Raw genomic sequence first — 22,777 nt, 5'->3', positions numbered from 1 at the left:
GCAAGGATGTTGTAACGAGGCAAAAGACATTCTTTTGCTTAAAAAGGTCCGTTGCAGCAGTGTATTTTGAAACGCGTGCTAACTGATAAAGTACATGGCATGGATACCTGTGAATGGCTGTTTTAGGCATAGAGTGAAGGCCAATCAGACAGTATTCCACTGCAATAGAATAAAAATAAAATAATTCCGAGTACAAACTTGGATGTCTTGTCTTGTATCAGTTTTACACACACAAAAATTTTACAATCTTTAACTCAGCTAGTAAAAGAAATCTTTTGCTATGAAATTACACATTAAGTGATTTTTATGTCTAAATATGTATGACGATCTAAAAATCAGCACGTGAGTGATAAATATGGGTTTATCATAAATCAAACTGAACTTGTTAAAAGTTCTCCCCAAGCTTCCCACTGTGAGAAATCATTTGATGCACGCGCGTGCGCCATTTCGTTCTGAAGGAGTGCTTTTCTCCAGAACATGCGGCTGTGCTGCGGCAAAGCGAGATACGTAGGATCGCGATGTCTACTCCATGGGTGGCATTTTTCCGGAACGCACCATTGGCCGGTGAGAAGCACACTCCAGAGAGAACTAACCCACCCAAAAAGACGCACAGATTGGAAATATTGCAAAATTTCAAACACCCTCAGTGCTTTATATGAAGATAAAATCGAATACTACGTTATTCGAAACGATAACCGAAAGTTTCGAAAAAATTGCAGTAGCCACCCGGGACGAACCCGGTGTATATCAGTTCCACCAACTGAGAAAGGGAAATTACACTTTGGCACGATGTCGGCATGAAATGTAGCAGGAGGTAGCAGGGTAAGCCTTTTTGGCGCCGTTCGGCGCAGCAATTACATCACTGGGTCTAGGTGGTCTACGGCAAAATGTGTCGGTGCAGAAAGATAAAAGAGGGAAATAACATAAATAAGGTCAGCTACATTATTGCCGGCACGCCCTGATCCCCCCATTTTCCCCCTCTCCTTTGTAATGCGCTAGTTTAAAGGCCGACGACCGTTTCGCGCTTTCCACTTTGCCTTCGCTTCATCCTCTCCCTCCTATTCTTTCCACTGTTGGCTGTCTCCTCCCCCCTTCCTCCCTCTCTCTTTCTTTCTTTCTCTCTCTCTCTCTCTCTCTCTCTCTCCCCCCCCCCCCCGCCTTTTCGTCCCCTACCCCTGCCCCGCTAAGCCCACGGCAACTAAGCCACATAGACTCCAACTAGAAAAAAAAAAAGGATTACGATACAAACGCGCCACGCCAACGTGATAGACAAGCGGCCTTGAGTCCGTGAGTTACAATGTCGGCGTTAGTGCCCTGCACTGGTATTTCTTTATTAGTTCCCCAAGGAGATTTTCTTTCTTTTTTTTTTCTGGGGGGGGGGGGGGTGGAAAAAAAAAGGGGGGGAGGGGCGACGTTGCTAAGTACGATTGAAAGCCTTTCTTTGTTTTTTTGGTGCTTCATTTCGTTGTATCGAGGAGATATCCACGATTTTGGAAAATATCGTCTTACAGGTTAAGAAACGTTTTCGAGGGAAAGGAGGGCAAAGGGAGGGGGAAGCAAACGGAATGCCGCGGAGGAGGTAACCTCCTCTATTCAGTATTTCGTCTGCTTCGTCCTCCCCAGTCAAAAAAACCTTTCTTAACCTGTCACTGATTATAGCTGGAAAGTTGCGAGTATGAAAACACGTGATTGTGTGTTCGAACGAAATAAGCTACTGCCTCTCGAGAAGGGAAATTAGATCCTGCTTCCTAGATGAAGTGGCCTGTGAGTGAACAGAGTATGTAACTTGCTTATCTGCAATTTATCGTTCGCTATGAAGTTCGCACAAAGAAGCCTCTTAATTAACTCTTTATTCCTTGTGACCCTCAGATTTTCATGTCAATGCATTCCAATCTAGGCTTCCTACAAAAGCATTAGTTATAAAAAAAAAAAAAGACGTCAATGGACCTCTTGGCGAATATGTGCTGCCACCTAGACACGCGACTGGGTTCGAGGCTAAGTGGCGAGAAAACAACGTGCGCGCAAGGCCTTTCCCACCTGTTCCACACCCAAAGCGTCAGCTACGTCCCGTTCACCCATTGAGGCGCTGTGACCTAGATATGGCTCCCCCAAACTCGACTTATCTTCCCTCTCTGCTCGGCCTGAAGGAAGAGAGAGAGGGTACTGGAACCATTTACTCCCGAACCGATGTTTCTACAAAAGGTCCATTGACGTTGAATAAAAATTGCGCTGATCAAAAAAAAAAAAAAAAAAAAAAAAAAAACACCCAGCGAAGACGTACCGCGCAGTACGAAAAACAAACTTGGTTCTCGTCTCCTGGGCCTGGACTTGAGTCCTGGAAGGTTCCATCGCTAATCCACCGGCGCACAGATTGTGACATGACCATTGTGGGGGCACCCTGGCTCATCTCCATTCACGTGGCCGCACAATGAACCAACCCATCATCCAAAGCGGCGCGCGCGCGGACTCATGCCCGACATTTTTTTTAGTTTCCTCTCTCCATCCTTCGCTTCCCTCGCTCGAAGACGTGAGAGGAGAAAAGGCTGCCAGAATATCGGGCTTGTGGTCGTCGGGCTTTAATCCGCGATTGAAGGCTGCCGGTCTTGGAGAATGTTTGGCGGACCCACCTCGAGGTCGAAGGTGTGCTGCGTGTCGTCCAGAAAGAAGACGATGCAGCGGAGAGACTTGACGCTCTTGACGTCGCGGGCAAGTTCGGACGCTCGCACGTGGTAGGTGCCGCTGGAGCTGCCCAATGCTCTCCTGGACATGATCTTTGGCCAGCCACTGCATTTCCCGAAAAGAGCATCACAGCCACTCAGGCAACGATCTTGTGCATGTTGAACGCAAAGTGAGTTGGACAAATTAGAGCCGGCGCAAAAACTCGGATGATAAGATTATCATACGCGTTTCTGCACCGCCGGCTTCGCACTTCTTGGAAAAGTGGTAGCTTTAGCGCACCACACCGCGCATCTCGCACGCTTGAAGTCTTTCTAAAATTGACTAATTCGGCGTTTTTCTTTTATGACGCCCAGCGGGTTTATGGTTGGAACTACCCTATAAGTTTGATTTCACAAACCAAAAAGTCAAATAACACATTTGAGATAAATACCCTACTTATTAGGACGATTAGCCCACTCTATTACGCCCTTTTGACCGTATAGATCACCTACACATACCAAGTAGGAATACCTTTCACTATTTTTTTTTAATACACCTGTTAAAATTAAAATTAAACCACTAAAAAATCGCGCAAGGACGACGGAAGGAAGAACGTCGTCCTTGCGCTATTTTTTGGTGATGTATACTTAACTACCCCACCAGATGATTTTAATAAAATTAAACACCCCATGTACTAAAAAAAGAAAACACTGACAGATGTATATCAAACACTACTATGGCAGACTATTAGAAGCAAGGAAATTTTGAAAAGCTCATCAACTACTCTAATGTTTTTTTACTTCTATTTTACTAAAACAATTTTGCGCACAAATCCCACAAAGTTGATATTAATCGAGGAACCTGTCGCGGTCACCTTTCCAATTCTATGTAATTAAAAACACTCAAGCGACCGAACAAATGAGAAAAATTGTTTTACTTCGCTCATTTTCTTTTTAGAGAACCTTTTTTTTTTTTAATTCGCTAATTTCACCACCTTCGTGGACAGGAGTCCAGCCTGTGTCCAATGTAGACACCGATAAATGTCAATTTAATATTCTCAGTGAAATAAATACCAGTTAATTACTCCCCCGTCAGAAATGCAAGCAGACAATGGGGGAGTCTCCACATTAATGCACCATTCCAGTCGCCTAAAACTTGCTGTTGTGGAATTTTGGAAGCTCACTCGGATAATCCTGCGATGCTTGTCAATGTAAGCACCTGGCTAAAGACTGATGGGTTTATCGTGTCTTCCATCGGCGCAAGCAATGAAACTGCCAGGGCGACGGAACAATAACGCCCTCTATGGCAGAAACGTCAGATCCTACTGATTAACCCTCTGTGTGCAGGGCTATCAAGAAGAGCTAGAACAGTTTAACGTATCTATAGGTAACGGTATGATGCGGGGCAACGCTGTCAGAGAGCCATGGCATTGACACTGCACTCACAAAAACGCAGCTTTGAGTTGTCACTTTGTGACCGACGTGTGGATGGCCATGCGAAAACAATGGTGACTGACAGCGAAAGTGGAGGATTCATGTGTAAATGTGTGACAGCACACAGCTACCTAAAAACAATGATCATTCTGTCAGTCTGTTGTTCATCGTGTGTGTTGGCAATGGTATGGTACACACATTACAAACAATCAAATCAATTACTTATGGCACCAGTTCTGCAATCTTTTTAGTATTATACACATTGCGTGTACTAATCCTAGAAGCAATAATATCAATTGTGCGGTAATAAAAGTGCTAAAAATGTAATCTTCGTTATCTCTGTACATTCAGTCTCCTCTTCCAGACTTGTACGGTCACGCTTAGCTAAATGAATCTCCACCCGTACACTAACACACGTAAAAAGAACCTTGCCATTATTAAAAACATTTGTTATCTAGATCTCGACTGCACGTGCTGGATTAATTACTGCCATGAAACAAAATACATTCGCAAATTACAACGACCTCGTGCATGCAACAAGGCGACCAGAAAAGCAAAAATTACTTCTGCAGACAGGCCACTGCTTATTATGCTTCTCTTCTACCTACGCACTGCTCACCTCTGTGAAGTAAGCCACGGGAATGCATCACGAGGGAAGAGGCCAACTAGCGCAGGCAAATTTGAAAAAGAAATAGATAAGAGTCCAAAACAACACAAATAGACAGAGAAACAATTCGTAAAACACCGAGCACGGGCCCAGGGTCACAATCAGCGCCTAACCGCTACTCTTGAAACGTTTGAAAACTAAGCAAAAGACACGTCAAGAGCCCACCCAGACTTCCGGGCCCACAGCAAGCCGAGATTCTCCTTCTCGTCAGCCGCTTCTCCGAGCACCGCGGTGCAAAGTGGTGAACCCCACCCTATCAGTGCCCGCTCTGCGTTTCGCTAAAAAACGCCAATCCCCCAAATTATTATTATTTTTTTTTTTCAGATTATATTTAAATTTTGGGTGGGGACATGTGCGAGAGTGCATGTTTCGCGCAACAAAGCATTGCGCAACAAATGCATTGCGCAGCAAAGTTCCATGCAACGAAATTTCGCGCAACAAATATTACGCAATAAGGCGTCTCATTCCTGCCGACTGGCACCTGATTTGAATAGAAAATAAGGTCAAAGCCCGTCTGCCTCTGAAGTATGGGCGACAGGCCACAAACCGGCGATAGCTACGGGCCATATCGCCCACCGGCTGCCTCGCGCAAATGCTAACTGGGAGAGGCCGGAGGCGTCGTGAGTGGCACCACGTTGTCGACATCTGCTCCAGTGTATGAATAGCCAGACGAGTGGATAAAAGGCCGCGAAAGGCCGACCGCAGGCTTTCGACAGTGTACGTTTTGTAACCTTCGTGCACTTGTTTTGCTTCTGTGTCATTTGAGTCAATGTAGCTTTTAAACTTGCGTACGAGGACTGTTCTAAGCTAAACGAAACAATTTTCCTCCGTGCGAATCGCAATACCCTGCGGTTGAGAAGCTACGGGAGTCACGCCACTTCAAAATCCTGCATTTCTTTTGCCCCATAAAATGCCGCCAAATAAATAGTAATAATAATCATCATCATTACACGTGTGATGCGGAAAGAAGACACTTCTTACAGGGTCCATAATTTTATTCATTCCTTTTTATGAAGCATGCGTTCTGAAGCTTAGTTTTCCCCTTAAAAATATGTCGTGTACGTATAAAACAAAAAAATCAACAAAACAAAACAAAAGCTTTTTTTTTTTCTTCTTCAACGACGCAACCCCCAACCAGTCACCTCAATGACACACACATAGTTGCCCAAATACACGACAAAAACTTTAAACAAAAAACGTTCACAAAAAAAAAAAAAAAAAAAAAAGCGCCTGCAAATAATCGAGTTCATCACGAATTCCCATCCTCCTCAGGGTCTCAAGACTCCGTCTCCATTCCTGACGAACTCGTTCCCTCAACTACATAAAAAAAAAAGCAGAGGTACATGCTTACTACTATTCAAAAAAAAAAAAAAAAAAAAAAAAAGAAAAAAAGAGTATATATATATATCTGCGGAGAGGAAGAGAAAGATAGGGAAGGGTGACGAGCAGCAAGCATCCCTTCCAGGCGACAGCACCTAACGTCATCTGGGACTGCCGCAGCCGGCCGAGAGTACTCCCCGAGCGGTTACATCATCACACGCGCGGGCGGACCGAGGCCCAGGGGCGCCGTCGGGCAAGCCCGCGGTCGATACTCGACCTCGGGACACGGCAGCACGCGCTGGAACCGCAGCGGCGTGTCAACGACTTCGCCGGTCCCGACCTGGTCGTCAGGGAGACGCCGGAAGAGCTCCCCGAAGCTGCCGTTACTCCCCCAGCCCCCAAGCTGAGCACCACACCCTTACTTCGAGTCAACGTTAGGGGCCGGGATACATCCCGAAATATCCCAAAACCAACTAAGGGAGACATGACCTCTACCGCTAGTTGGGATGGATGGATGAATGGATACGGCTGAACCCTTATAATCGGGCGGCCGCTCGCGCCACCTAGCCAAAGTTCTTAATTTCGCCAGTTGCCTGATCCCTGTTATACCAAGTAATAGTATATTTCTTTAAAAAAAAAAAAGTACAATTTGTGTGACGGAAGTGTTTCTTCGCAACCTGGTGGCAAGCCGGCTCCTGTGCGACTTTTCTGCCTTCCATAACATCACTGATGCCTTACGGCAAGAGTGAGTCGTAAAGGCAAAATAAAGACGTTCTATCAATCAATCAGTCTTTAGACAACGCATCGGCGTCTCGAGAGTCTCCAGCTTGCACGTGCAGCCAAAGCACGGCGGAAGGCAGGCTTGTGGCGTTGCATTGTGCCCGACATAATCGCACAATAACTACATCTTCATTATTATTCTTTTTTTTTTTTTTTTTTGAGGTCAAAACGAGGAAGGTAACGTCAAGTCAGACACTGAATTTTTCGTCGACACCCGTTCAGCTAACGAAGACAGAAACATCTGTAGAATCACAATATCCAACAACGCGTATACTGTCTACCAAAAAAAAAAAAGGCCGCAATAGCTGCTGCCGCCACGCTGATTCTCGAAGAAATGGGTTAGCATTTCGCGCAGCGGTTATATAAAACAGAGCATGTTGAATGCAGCCTCTCAGTACTTCTGAAAGCGCCGACAGAAGGCGGCGGGGTGCGTATATCGAAGCACTTCGGAGGCCGCACGGGACGGCGTGACGTAACATCTAGCAACCGAGGTCCGGATGGGGGACAGCGAGGTTAGGGCGTACTTGGGCCGCCGGCGCCGTCCCCCACCGCGCGGCGCCGAAATTGGCGAAGGAGGACGCCACCGGCGATCTTTGGTAGCTAGGTGTTACGTCACGGCGTCACTCCGTATAGCCAGCCAATCCAGTGCGGCCTCCGTTGCTATGCGTCTTATCGCCAAGCCTCTCGAAATAGGCAACTTGCCGCCATTTGTCGGCGCTTGTAGAAGGTGTTTCCTAGCCAGATTCTACAGCCGGGCCATCCCGTGGCGACGTTGCGATCTTTACATATGTGCGCTCCAAACCAGTCCAAGGCAGCTCATGCACCAGGGCACTAATGCTAACGCATTCAAAAACGGTGCGAAATATCAAATTGAAAACCTTTTTTTTTTTTTTTTTTTTTTTATTTCTAGACATATTTTTTCCCAACATTGAAACATTTTTCCCATCTCTTTACCAATGCCCTAACAACTGCTGCGTAATATGTTTTGGGCTGCACTCTCAGCTACGTGCGCTCCTCACGTTCGACGGTTTCATCTGTAGCGAAACGCTTGCCGCCGAGGTGAGTTTTTAACGGACCAAACAGGTGATAGTCGCCTGGAGCAAAGTCAGGGTTGTGAGGCGGATTCTTTACTGTCCCCGATTTGCCTGAAAATTGCCTAAAAACACCAACGAACATTGCTAAATAGTATCCTAAATATTAGGTCAATATATATATATATATATTTTTTTTTTTTTTTGCGAGGTTATTGGATTTTTAATTTTGGTCCTCGCGGTCTTTTTTAAACCGAAAATCTCCACTGGCAACAACGAAAAACTGACGCCAGTGGAAGGGATGGGTTCACTCTTTGGACTGTAGATTTCATTCTTAACTGGTTACAATCCGTTTCATGGAGTCAAATGAATGCTTTGGAAGCTCGCTCCAGTACCCGCGCACCAGCACGGAACAAATGCTTGGCATAGTCTATTTTTTAGACTGCTTGCTCGACTGGCAAGCCTGCCTTCCAGTGACGGTGAAAAGTGCGGGTATATTTGAATGTTGGTTTTTGCAACATTTTCGTCTGCCAATTTCACAACAACTGTTATGAATTTCGCGATACTGAATGACATACTGGAAAGGGTAAACGCCGGAGATTCTGAAGAAAAAAAAAATACTTAGTTGGGGTACCTCGAAAAATCGCCGGAGTGCCCCTTTCAGAAGTTGCCACCCAAATTTATCAATTGTCTCCTGGGATAATTGAGCTGCATGAGGCCTGGCGTTGCCGAGATGGAGCAAGATTCCTGCAGTCAAGAGGCGTCGGGCGCTGGCGAAAAAGTCGGCGATAAATCTGGCGGCTATGATTGGCCGGCGGCAAGGTAAAGTGCGGCGTTGGCCAATCACGACCGCCAGATTTCTCACCAAGTGTCCAGATAAGGGACCCTGAACGTTTTCTGCGAATAGCTGCCTGAAGCTCCAGCACAACTCCGCAGTACGATTCAGCATTCACAGTTGCACATCGCTTCGGAAAATGACCTAGCAACACTCCGCGAGAATCCCAGAGCTCTGTGAGCATAACCCTGCCAGCTGAGGGTGCGACTGTTGTGACCTCGAATTTCTCGGTGGAAGGCGAAGAAGGATGCTTCCATCACATGGAAGCACACTTGGTATCGGGTTGGTCGTGATGAACCCGGGATTCCTCACCAGTAACAGCCTCGTTAAGCATCTCTTCTCCTTCGGCGTACCGAAATAGATGTTGCATAGACAAGCACATTCGATTCTTTTTGCGTTCCTCGGTCAGCTGTCTGGGCACCCATCGGGAGTGTACTCTTCTAAAGTTCATTAGGGTGTAGGCCAAACCATGAAAACAGCCCACTTCAGTTGCTATGGTTACTCTCCGGTCGACTCGAATCATTTCTTCCAGCCGCCGCACTGTGGAGCTTCTGTCACAATCTCAGCAGGACGATCAGTTCGTTCCTCATCAACAACATTCGACCGCGATTGGGAGAATTTCGCAGCCCAGTTCTGCAGCGCTGTACGCGATAATCATTTCTCACCGTAAACACTTACTCGTCAATCCCTTTTGCAAGATGCCCTTTTGCCTTCCCCCCTCCCCCCTCCAAAAAAGAAAGCAAAGAAACGCACAAGAGCACGTTGCTTTTCTAGTGTACACTCCGCGAGCACAGTCGCCATTTTTAAACTGAGCTGCGCATGCGTGCTACTGTCACCTAGTTACTGCGCAGTGAACGCATGAAGCTGGATTGTGTTGCGTCCCTACCGAGCTATTTCGAAACTCGTCCCTATACTTATATCAGATATTTTATATCAGTTTGTGACTGACTTACTGACTTTCCCTCGTACACCAGCGAACCGATAACCCGCCAAAGAAGATGGTCCAACCAGTTTTAACGACGCGACAACCGGCTGTTCGCGGGCCAAATAGGAACCCGCATTACAACCCCAGCAATGCGCGTCAGATATCTCGGCTCGCGCCCAACCAACCGCCGAATAATAAAGCGCGTCGCAACGCCACAACGCCTCCCCCCTCCCCCCCCCCCCCCCCCCCCCCCCCCAAAAAAAAAAAAAAAAGAAATGGCGCACGGCGAACGAGAATGCGTGGAACAACCACTGCACGCCAAAGTGTGCGTGTGTGTGTTTGTGTGTGTCCGGGGAGGGGGGGGGGGGGGTTCACCACGAACAATTCTAGCGCCGCTGCTTTCCACAAATGACTAACGACCGCTAAAAATAAAAAGGGGAAAAAAAGGAACAACACCAAGACAGATAGAGCTTCTCCCTTTTAAAATTTCCGCTTTGTGCATTGTACGTCCGGGTGTGTCTACATGAAGATATGTGTACGTGCGCGTAAAACGGAGGAGTCGGCTATCGCTGTCTGTCCATCTTTTCATTTCCTGCTTGATTCTTCTTTTCTGGAACCACAATCTGCATAATGCATCACAACCACGCGAGCGTAGAGCACTCCGGGGGAGAAGTCGGCTACACCACTTTTTCGGGGTGCGCATTTATATGTGCTGCAACTTTTTCGTAAATCAGATAAACGAAAAGAGAAAAAAAGATAGATACGCCAAATTCGACGAAAGGGTTAACAAAATCAAGATTCGGAACAAAACATTAATAGAAACGAGCGCTGGGAATAGCATTTAAATGACGAACGAGAAAAGAAAAAACCTACAATGTTAAAAAAAAAAAAAAAAAAAAAAAAACGTTTTCGCGAAGACGCGCGATGCTGAAAGGCGAAAGCGCGTGACGCGATCCTAAAAAGAAAAGGATAATACATTATAATTGAATAAATACCTCGACTTCGTGTTCGTCGTTTCGACGCTTTCCATAGACCTCCCCGAAAAATTCGACCGGCGTGTACGATACGCACGTGCAAGATAGGAAGGTGCGTCGCCCTCCCAAAGTCCAGCTGCGAAGTCGCATTAGGATGCCGATTTCGTCGCCATTTTCATGGCACGGTCCGTTGCAACGTGAGAACTGCGTGAGGGGCTCTGAATTCTCAAAAACGAAACAGCGCCACTGAGCCAACCAGTAGGATCGCAGCATTTTTCTGACGTCACGAAATGGGAGGAGCTTCTGTCAGCGCTATTTCTTCATGATCGACGGACACAAACAGCAAAGCTCCGCCAAATGCCAAATGAGCCGCCGTACTTTTTTTTTTTAACTTTTATTTCGTGTTTGCGTATCGAAATTCGCATGTGGGAACGTAAGAATTGCACGAGATGCTCCATCTCATGATGTTGGTGAAGCATGTTTTCAAGAAATCCAAGTAAAGAACGCAGCTTTTTTTTTTTTTTTTTTTTCTAGTGAATTTAGCAGTAAACGTAAACCGCGTTTACTTTGACAAAAAATACACGCAGCGAATGCCGCAAGGCATGCGATGAGCCTCTCTGCCACCCGCTATCTGTCCAAAGCGTCACGACGTCATCGTCGGCACCCCCAATGACGTCATTTTAGCTAGTTTTCCCCTCACTGCTCCAGCATCTTCCCCCGCGCTCGGGACGACGCAACGGACGGGGCTACGGCTACGGCTACGGCTACGTCCAAGTTTTAATTGGAGATTACGAAGCTCCTACTAATACGATCGGAAGGAAATTTAAGCCACATCACTTTTAAGATGCCTAAATTAAATCTTTCACAGTTTTTTTTTTTTTTTTTTAGCTTCTCATTAAGGAACGCAAGGGTGTAGCTTATCACTTTCACGCTTTGGGACAAATTGTTTGGTGCTCGTATCGGCGAATGCTGAAATACGGACAAGCAGAAGCCATACACGCTCTCTTCTACTTAACATTACGGACACCTTGTGCGCCGTTTTATTTTTTCTCGCATCGTGTAACGACTCGCCCGACTTCAAATGTTGTAATCCTCGGTTTATCGCATTTCCGACATCTTTCCTGGTGCGTCATCCAGCACGAGATGCGTTCTACACTATATAAGGTTTCGTGCACCGAGAAGGCGAAGGAACGAAGTCCACCGATCAAACTTGGGACGGACGGAGAGCTTCTACGCATTTTTCGCAGCACTGCAAAGTATTCGGCGCAGTTACGCGACATCACTACGCGGCTACGACAAAGGGCATATAGCGGTGATTCGGACCGACATCCCCGCGAGCGAGTTTCCCGTCGCGTGGCAGGATGTATATACGGAGCACGCTTTCTACACTGCCCTTCCGTCAAAGCTCATTTGCCTACAAACGAGCGGAGTAGTGGCCTTTGCCGACACCCATTCACAAACAGCGGACGGAGGAACTGCACCCCATAATCACTGGCAGGATGAGGACGGCGGGGCGTCTCCCTCCGATGGCCGGCCTGGAGACAGCACGCGCGGGTGGCCAACGAGCCATCGCAGGGTGACTCGGGTTTTTCTCTCGGCATTGAAGTCGTTACCAAGTCGTGTTGGCGCTAACATTGTCGAGCTGTGTGCATGTCCACACACTCCGGAGGCTCATGCGAGCTTCCCCTAGCTTGTCGAAGCTAGGGGAAGCTCGCGCTCGACTCTTTCGATTACTTTGAGCCAATATTTAACTAAATAATTTATATTAAGCCTAGTTGACTATATTTGATTACTCTTATGATTCCTTTAAGTAACTAATGATCCAGTTGACTTTTATTACCCCTAAATGGCATGGTGATGACCGTTTCGCTTACTTTGAGATAATATTCAACTAACTCTTTTATTATGAGCCCAATAGATTTTATTTCGCCCAAATTGACATCTTGATGACTCGATTACTTTAAGCTAATATTCAACTAATTGATTTGTAATAAGCTTAATTGATGTTGTGATTAGTAGTTTGATTACTTCGAGTTACTATTTACTCAATAGACTGTGTCAGCTAATTGACATAATGCCTCTGTTGATTACTTCGAGTTACTGTATCACCAATTGATCTATTATGAGCTGGAATCACTTTAATATTACTCTCGATTACTTCGAGATGCTTTTACACAACGGACTTCAATTCGGCTACATTACATTTTGACCTCTCTTTCGATTACCTCCAGCTACTATTCAACCAATTGATTTATTATAAGCTTACTTGACGTTATCATTACTCTTTTGATTACTTCGAGTTATTATTGACCCAATGAACTTTAATTTGGCGCAGTATACATCTTGATGACTATTTTGATTACTTCGAGTTATACAACCAAATAATACATTAAGAGCGGAATTCGTAGTAATATTACTCTTTAGATTACTTCGTGTAATCTAAAGAGTAAAGACACGTTACATTATGTTGACTCCTCTGATTACTTTGTTCTAATATTTAACCAACTGATTTATTGTGATGCTAGTTGACATTATAATTACTTTTTATTACTCTGAGTTGCTGATGACCCAGTAACTTTAATTCGGCATAATTTTATCGATTATCTTGATTACTTCAAGTTATTATATTACCAACTGATTTATTATGAGCTCAAATCACATTCTTATTACTTCTTTATTACTTCGACTTGCTCTCAGCTTAATTGACAGTGTAATCACTTTTTGATTACTTTCAACTAATATTCAACCAAATGATTATTATGATCTACTATTGGCCCAAAGTAATCAAGAGTCATTGAAAAGTGAATTAGGCTGAATTTAGTGGGTCAAAAATAACTTGGAAGTAATTAAAAGTGAAATAATAATGTGAACCGAGTTCATAATAGATCAATTGGTTATATAACTAAATAATCAGGAGAGCCACCAAAATGTCAATTGGGCCAAATTAAAGTATATTAGGTCAAAAGTAACTCAAAGTAATCGAAAGGGTAATCATAATGTCAACTAGGCCTATAAGTCAATTGGTTGAATATTAGCTCAAAGTAATGAACAGAGTCATCAAAATGTCATGTAGGTCGAATTAAAGTATATTTGGTAAAAAGTAACTCGAAGTAATAAAAAGAGTAATCATGCCTATTGGGTTCATAATAATTAAATTGGCAGAATATTAGCTCAAAGTATTCAAAACGGTCATCACAATGTCAATTAGGCCGAATTAAAGCCAACTGGGTCAATAGTAACTCAAAGTAATCAAAATAGTAATCATAATGACAACTGGGCTTATAATAAACCAATTAGTTGAACATTACCTCAAAGTAATCAAAACGGTCATCACAATGTTAATTCGGCCGAATTAAAGTAAACTGGATCAAAAGTAACTCGAAATAATCAAGAGTAATAATTATGTGGACTAGCTTGTAATAGATGAACTGGTGGCATAGTAACTTGAAGTAAGCAAAACAGTCCACAAAATGTCAATTAGGTCGAAATAAAGTTTATTGGGTCAATAGTACCTCAGAGTAATAAAAATAGTAATTATAATGTAAATTGAGCTCATTATAAATAATTTGATTGAATATTACATCAGAGTAATCAAGAGTCATCATAATGTCAATTATGCCGTATTAAAATGTATGAATCAAAAGTAACTCGATTTAGCCGAAGAGTAATAATATTGTGAATTGAACTAATAATAGACCAACTATTTGTATAACTTGAAGTAATCATATAGACACAACAATGTCAATTATCTGACATAAAGTCTATTGAGTAAATATTAACTCGAAGTATTCAAACTACTACTCGTCACATCAATTAAGCGTATAACAAATCAATAGATTGAATATTAGCACGAAGCAATCAAGTCATCAACTAGGGCTAATTGAAGTCTATTGGGTCAATAGCACCTCCAAGTAATCAAAAGAGCAATTATAATGTGACTCGTGGTCATAATAAATCGGTTAGCCTATAATTTGCTCGAAGTAATGTCAATTAGTCCGTAATTGTGATGTCAATTAGTCCGAATCAAACTTCACTGGGTTCATAGTAAGTCGAAGTAATTAAAAGAGTGATCAAACTGGTAACTGAGCCGAGAATAAATCACTCTGTTGTATAAAAGTTCAAAGTAATAATGAGAGTGAAGATTATGTCAATTAGACCAATATGAAAATCAAATAGGCCACTAGTTATTCAAAGTAATCAAGGTGTCAATAATGCTGATATAAACTCAGTTGTGTGACTAATATCGGGGAAAGATAAAAAAAGTAACCACTAAGTTAATTTAAAGTCATTTGGGTGACTTTTAACACGGAGAAATCCAAATCTTAACTGAACTTTTATATAGTCGCATTTGTCAATTATATTTCAAAGTAATCCGCTGAGTAATGACAATCGTGCTTCTAAAAGTTATTTGTGTCAATGACACCTGTATAACCAAAAAGTAATCAGAAGGTCAAATGAGCTTCTTTCTACCAAGTTATATTTTGTTAATGATCCCTCGAAGTAATTAAGAATGTTTGTGGAACTTTTATCTTGTAATTCGCATAACCACTAAGTTAATTTAAGTATATATAGAACTGCCAACCATACATCCATTAAGCTTTATATAGTCAGAAGTGTCAATAATAGCGCCTAGTAATCACAAAATGCAATAGCACTTTTATTATCTGAATTGTATCAATAATAAGTCGAACTAATAAGAGTAAACAAAACATCAATTCAGCTTAAAGTAGAACGCTATTAAAAACTCGAAGTTACCAAAAGAGTAATCAAGACATCAATTAAGCTACGTCAATCAGGCGACTAGTAACTGCAAGTAATTGAAATTATGATCAAAATTTCGGTAGTCCAAAACAAAATCTAATTGGTAAGTGAAACACGACAACTAAAAGAATGGCCCTTGAATTAAATTGAACGGCACTCTGATTAAACCGCTCGTCGTTTGGAATAAAATGAGCGGGAAAACCTGTAGTTCAACCAACTGCGATCATAAGCAAAATACCAATTTCACCCGGGGCCAAGTTAATTTCATGATCACTTTACCCAACTAATCACGCAGATGGAATAGTATAGTCTTTTTTTGAATTCTTTCCGAGGGCCGCAGTGTGCAGCCCCACTAGAGAAATGTGTATCGGAGACGTGTTTCGGTGAACACCATCTCCCGTGTCTCGACGCAGACCACGCAAGCTATCAAGCGTCTATAGAAACGTGTAGCGTGATATATCCGGTGACTGGATGTTTGGTGTGTCGTACACGCAGACCACTGCAATTCCTGGATTTCTTCGACTAAGAGATATGTGTAGAAGGAACCTGTGTTTCGAAAAAATCGATTCCATAATGCAATACTGTCATAAATCAAAAACTGTCTTAGAAAAACGTGAATGGTCCAGTCTGGTTTTGTGGTTAACACTTTATGCTCACAGCCCAGATCGGTACCGAACAAGCGCAGAAATGCGAGATGGATCGAAATACATTCGTATGTCCTCCACTCCGTCCGTGCATTTGCCTCCTAGATTTAGCGGGGAAATTGACGTCGCGTGACGTCAGGATATCACGTGACACCACGTAATACCGTGATCCAGCAAAAAAACCTCAGGTGACGTGACGTCTATTTACTCGCTAAACTCAGCGGAAAAATTAACGAATAAGATATTCCTCTCCACACCCCGAAATAAACGCTTAATGGCCTCTAAGCAAGTCTAAAGATCGCTCCTTAAAAAAAAAAAAGGGGGGGGGGGGGGGGTGCAACGATTTTAAGATTAAGAGAATTTGTATCTCGTGCTTTTTACGTTGTTTATCGTATCTCGGAGGATAGAGAAAACATCCCCTTCAGGAAAAGTTGTAGTGATTCCGCTGCATAATTGCAAAGCAAAAGTTGAGCTTCCTCCCCCCCCTACCCCAGTACTAGCTCAAGTCATAGCTGCGGCAGCGGAGTCGAGCCTCCGCGCTGATCATTTGGTTGCGAATTGACTTCCAGATTGTTTTTGAACAAGTGCAAAGCTCTTCAGTCGGAAATTAATTAAGCTGCGTTTCGACACCAAACTGTAATCCATGTGTGTGTGTGCATGGGGGGGGGGGGGGGGGGGGGGGTAGAGGTTCTCTCATTAGAACTAGAGCAACCAACAATAAGCACTGCTCAAACTCACCTTCACGAGATTCTTTTTTTTTTCATCGGAACGTTTTAAAACCATACTCTGTTCCAACATAACTTGGCGAATGGCCAAGGCTATTATGACTCTAACGAGCAAATCGGAGCGTAGGAGCGAGGTACGTCACATTGTACCGTCGGCATGCACTCCAGGCTGTCACTACAAGGTGCTCTGGAACGGAGTACAGTGAGAAATGAAAATGGTATTCCGCGGAAGATTGCGGTTTATAAATCCAATTTCGCTGTTGATGTTAATGTTGATTTTTATTTATTTTTTTATTTCAGCAGCTAATATTTATTAAAAAAAAAAAAAAGATTGTACATTTAAAACTTCATATTCGTGGGACGGAAGTACCTGCCGCAACCAGATGACTGCAGTTTCTGGCCATCGCCAGGAAGAAAATCCGCAACCCCTTCCCTCCAGTCAGATCATCTCGTTTTGTCATCTCCACCTCCCGTGTGCCTGCTTTTTTGCCTCGCTGTCCTTAAACCACAGCGCATCTACTAAATCAGTCCGGCCTAACTCGGCACCTGCAAAACCAAAATGCCAAATTACTAAGAAAAAATATCCGTTTTTGAAAGAGACTTCGATGCCTCAAGAACTCATTCAGCTCGTGAAGAACGGTTTCGCCTCAAGCCCCTGGCGCACAAAGCAACTAAGCGATGAACTCTTTCGCATCACAAAATGACCCTAAAATGACCCCTTATAGGTTTTTCACGAAGAACTCTTTTAGGGGATGCTTAAAATAACTTTTTAGGGACAAGCCGAAGAACCCCTAAGGGTTCTTTTACCACCAGACGTTTTGGAGCGTACAGCGCGTTTTGCCGCTTCAGCGCATCCATTGGTGATCGTGCCTTGCGTGACCTGTAAGTTCCCCGAGACTGATTGAGTTTGCCTCCCCAGCTTCCCCCGTGTCCCTCTCGTTTTCCTTAGCCCTCTTCTTCCAATTCGTGGACTGCGCCCAATCAGTTTTCTGGTATGTTTTCTTCATTTTATGTCGACATTGGTATAGAAACAGTCGAAAACTCTTTGTACCCATTGAATCTCATCCGGATGAATGGATAGACGAATCTAGGGTGGTTGTTCCCTTTGGGTCGGGCGGTGCCTCGCGCCACCTAACCAAATATTACCCCTAACATTACACCGGGTATTCTCTACGTCACTTTAATCGTGGTTGATCTGGATGAGCATCGTACCGGCGTGCGGTCGTGTATCACTACTGCGTGAGCACGTTAAAGACCCCAGGTTAGTCGTACTGCACTGGCAAAATTGCTCATCTACAGTGTAAACCAGTGTCGCCTCATCCTGGCAGACCAACCTTACACTGTATAAACACTAAACGTACAATTTGACTTTTTTGCTGCCTACTCTTCCCTCGATTTCAAACACCTTCTTTAACGCTCTCTTACTCCGACCTAACCTCTGCTGAACATCCTTCGTACCGTGGCCCTCACCGAATCCCAGTGCTCTGCGCAAGACGGGCTCGGCATTGGGTTACCAAACCCTTTACATTCAATATTCACGCGCTCTGGCGCTTCAAATTTCTATCCACGCATATAATGTGTTCTCAAAAGAAAAACAAAAAGAAAAAAGCTTTAAAGGCCGCTGTACAAACGGGACGTTCTGCAGGGAAGAACCTTCTCTCCCGAAGCTGGAGACGGGGAGGGAAAGGGCCAGCGTTGGGTGAAAAGGGTGTCTAGAGAAGGGGATTAGCCTCGGGGCGAGGCCATCCTCTCGAGAGGGAGTGGGGACGGAACATAGCTGCCGTTGGGGTTCCGGCTACCAGGTGGAAGATAAGCTTGTCAAACGGCGACCTCGGATGCGAGGACGGGCACGTCAGAGAATTTGAAAATAGCTGCTTGATTAGCTGGACGACCCAGTGCGGTCTACTGGCTCTAGAAGGTGACTCGAATGAAGAAAACTCGTTTTGCTCCAAAACTCTAATGGTGAATTCAGCTCGCAGATCTCGAGCGCTCCAAAAGCGCTCCATTTGGAGCGCGCATATTCCGCTCGCAGATCTGGCTCAAGTTGGTCATCTTCCGCTCGTAGATCTCTGGCAGCGCCCGCTCCACGGAGCGCCCCAAACTCCGCCGAACTTGCTCTGCGGGGTTTCACAGATCTCTCCGGAAGTTGACAGAGCGACCCACGTGATTTCCGTCTAAATCGACGATGCGCATGCGCGGCGAGGTACGAGAGATCGGCGGGCCGGTCGGGTCGTGGAGTTGGATCTGTTCGGGTGCGTCGGTTGTTTACTCTGGATTGCGACGGCTCCAACGCTTTTACTTCGCGTAAATCAGGGATAAAAAGCCGGGAATGTGGAACGTGGCCAATCCTAAGCGCTGACTCTGTGATCGCGAGAGGAAGAACGAGAAAAGGAACGACAGAAAAGCCGGAGGCAGACGCAAGGTTAGGCCTATGCATTCTGCAGCCAGTGATTGTTTACCTTTTTGCACTGCACTCCGTCGGCGTTTTCCCGTGAAATAAAGCAAGAAGTGGTTAGGCAACGACCGCGCAAGTGATGGTTTGTTACCTCTGTGTTTATTAAAGTCGTACTACAAATCTGAACTCCACCGCTGGCAATCGCTGTCCGTGCCCCGCCGCTTCGAGGCGGCCGAAAGGTATGTGACGGTGCCGAACGCGGACGTCTTCGTTATTTGTGACATGGGCGCCGTGGTACGTATAGTTTCGCCCGGTCTGTGTCGCGTGTTACTTCTGCAGCTAAGCAGTGACAGTCGTCACTGGTCGTCGGAAAGAGAGAAGGGGTGGGAAGGGGTGTGGGGGAGGTCGCTCCAAAAATGCAAGTTTATCTTCCCCTCGTCGATTCGGAGCGGGTCCCACGGAGCGGAATTTTGCCTCCCTCGCGGATTTTGGAAAGCGCTCCAGATCTACGAGCGGAATTCACCATAAAAACATTCTGGAACGTGAACTCTTGCCACAAATAAAAATAACACATACATGAAAAACTACGAAGGCACCTAAGCTTTCTCCTATGATGTGAAAATGCGCGAGCATTACAGGCAGAGTTATGTTGGCGCAACTTGCAATAAAGAAAGAAAACAAAAAGTTATGTCGGCGCAACTAGGCGCAACGAATAGCGCGCTAGTTTCACGATCAAGAGGGCCTAGCTTTGAAACCGGGCAGGGGATGATTTTTTCTCGTGTTCTTTTTTTTATTTCGTCTATTTTTTTTGTTCGGTCACGTGACAATAAAAATCACATGAACAGAATTTTTTTTGGACACGTCGCCAGAGATTTTTTTTATTATTATTACTTCTTCTTTTCTTCTCTTTTTTTTTTTTTTCCTTTTTTTCGGTTTACGCTCCCTTTTGCAAAACTCCTTGCACCTATTTCGCGTTACATTAGCGTTAGCCAAATCATTTTATATATGGCAGGGAATTCTGCCGTACGTATCTTATGTTACTATTACCAACCCTGGCTTACAATACGCATAGAGAATTTCGTCCGGCAACCAGTTTGGGAATGACGAGGCCAAATTTGTGTTATAATTTTTTTGAGGTATAAGCATAATTTCGGCCTCGTTATCCGTCGGTCTCTATGATTGGCTCTTCAAGTATCTTTTGGGAAGGCAAACGACTGGCATTTTTAGTGTGCACGTGTGTCGACCAGAGTGAACATTGCTGAAGCGCCTCCAGTGTGATTTTGGCCGTAAATAACTGGAGGCCCCGGGCAAACCCACCCAAAGTAGAAAAGTATCTGCCTTTCTCGTTTCATAGAGAGCTATGAAAGGGACGAATCCCAGCCGAGTCAAACTAGAGGCTTGCAAACGCAATCGTGTTGACAATAGCTCCAAGGAGTTTGTATGACTCTCTCTGGCAGTGTGCAGAGGGTAAAGGCACGGAGGTAATATATGCTTTCGCCTAGTCACCTCGCAAACGGTTGGGTATTGGCTGCAGAGATCCATTTCGCTTTGTTTTATTACCGGGATTATAGCTTGATTTCTGTGTTCCTAATTTCACAGACAGAACGAAATCGCTTTTCTCGTGTGGCGTCACGGCGGTGAGACAGAAATGAATCAGTGTACCGGAATTCGACGCTTGTGCTCGTTCTATAGCGCTTCTAAAAACCGTGTGATCACGGCTGTCCAATTAACGTCAACAATGCATAAACTGCAGTTACTTGTACTCGTATTGCATCGTGAGGGAACGACTATGACTGGGTAAACAGGAATAGGAAGAATGGGTGCGTGTGATTTGTTGAAGTTTGAATCAACAAATCAAGCTTCAACGAATGCGATAGTATTGCATTCACTGAACCAGCTATATGAGTTTTCAGACGGTATATACCTTCCAAGTATGCGATTCGTGTTCTGCCAGTGGTGCCTCACCTAAATTAAAAAAGTAAAATCCACGTTGAAAAAAAAAAAAAAAAATGTTTACGGTGACTCGAGCCGCTCCTGCGCCGAATCATGTTTCACGTAAGCGTAACGGGTAAAAAAAAAGTGCTGCGGGAGTCACCAAGTTATAACAGTTTCTTACATATATATAATGTGTCCAATAAACATACCGGAACTTACAAAAACCATATAGTAGGTCGCAAGTTATAAATTATAAGTTATAATTTCTCATACCATCTCATATGTCTTGTTGTATGTTGAATAAACACTTTCATGGATTATTTTTTTTTTTTCCTTCGTTTCATAGTACGATAAAACGCAGCGGACCCTACGAGCGACCAGAGGCAATCGATAGCTGGGTGTATGTCAGGTGCCCTCCCGGTTGGGCGGAGCAACGCGGGGAGCGCGAACCCACGTGACACGATCCGAACGATGGATTGGCTCCGTTAGCTCGAAGTATTCGCCGAGGTTTATCCTCGCTCGGTTGAAACACGGCATATAGGACAACGGTGTAGTGGCACGCAGCAATGTGGTAATCCAAGGCGGCCCAGCGTAGGTGGCACGCACCCAAGGAAGCCGGGTGCCGGGCGGGGGCAGTCATCCACGGGCAGGCGGGTGCCTCCTCCGCCAGCAGCTGCAGCCTACCGCACCTGCAAGGACCGGGAAAGAGCAACGTGTCGATTATACACGAGTATTCGAGACAGGTCGGCCCACGCTGGTAAAACCCGCTGCTGGTGCTATACGGAGACAAAAAGTTCCAAAAAAGCGTCTTTGGCGCACGCCTCATTCCTTAAAATCGGCCGGAACAAAGGCGGGAGGATGCATCTGAAGGATAAACATATAGGAGCGAGATGCGCGAAGAGTGGACGAACTTGCACGACGTGTACACCAACCGCAGGGCTTTGGGTCCATGCGCGGCTTCTGATATTCGGCAGAGGAGAGCCAGTGCGTTTGCTCAGAATCTGTTCCACAGTCCCGAAGAATAGGTGGCAGAGTACAGAGGGCGACTATAGAAACAGTCACCTTTTCACCGCTTATCACCCGAGAGAAAAAATGTTCAGTCACTATAGACTGTGACCACATGTCCGGTGTCCGTTATTCCGCAGAATAGAGGTATTGCGCGTGCTCAGATCGCGTTCAACAGCCCAGTAGCGCGCAAAAAACGACTACTATACATCGCTATACTATACTGGAATGTAGAAACGTGTAGTAGGTCGTTCCAATAACTCCCGTAACGATACCGGAGCGCAAACACAATCCCGAAAGTTCCTAAAAGCAGTAATCAGTCGTGGGCGTGTCCACGCAGTATCGCCTGCCGATTCGTGTTCCTACGACTCAGTGTGTTTCGCGCGACGTCTCGCACGCAAGGTTCGACAACTTCCGGGGAAGGAGGCTGGATGCCTCAAACTCCGCCTCAGTACACATATACAACTGAAAAGAGAGAGCAGGAGTAACCCTTCAAGTGGGCGCCATCTGGCAGCTATTGCGACAATTCTTCGAGTCTGCGGCAACTTGGGCATGAAACCTACGCATATATGGAAAGATATAACATTTTATATCGTCCATTACGAGGAGAAGCCTGACTGAAAGCTCGCGCTAGAAGCTAAAGGTCCTGGGTTCGATCCCCGCCCCTATCGCTTTGATCTGGGTGAGCA

At 44.9% G+C, this 22,777-nt stretch overlaps 1 protein-coding gene across 7 annotated transcripts in view; it reads right to left on the bottom strand.

The window, feature by feature from the left end:
* The window catches only part of LOC8033606 (tyrosine-protein phosphatase non-receptor type 4), a 245,357-nt gene that overhangs the window by 141,147 nt on the left and 81,433 nt on the right, over positions 1 to 22,777 (bottom strand). For all 7 annotated transcript variants that reach the window (XM_042293879.1, XM_042293877.1, XM_042293878.1 and 4 more), the window contains exons 2-3: positions 21,690 to 21,772; positions 2,628 to 2,784 (exon numbers count right to left, since the gene is read on the bottom strand). In XM_042293879.1, coding sequence (XP_042149813.1) covers positions 2,628 to 2,768 — 141 coding nt within the window. In that variant the 5' untranslated portion in view covers positions 2,769 to 2,784; positions 21,690 to 21,772. The remainder of the gene's footprint in view (positions 1 to 2,627; positions 2,785 to 21,689; positions 21,773 to 22,777) is intronic.

Source organism: Ixodes scapularis, unplaced genomic scaffold (genome assembly GCF_016920785.2).
Source record: "Ixodes scapularis isolate PalLabHiFi unplaced genomic scaffold, ASM1692078v2 PGA_scaffold5__190_contigs__length_132052651, whole genome shotgun sequence".
NCBI classification, from domain to species: domain Eukaryota; kingdom Metazoa; phylum Arthropoda; class Arachnida; order Ixodida; family Ixodidae; genus Ixodes; species Ixodes scapularis.
Note: the sequence above shows the minus strand (reverse complement) of the source record. Positions and strands in the feature narration are given on the sequence as shown.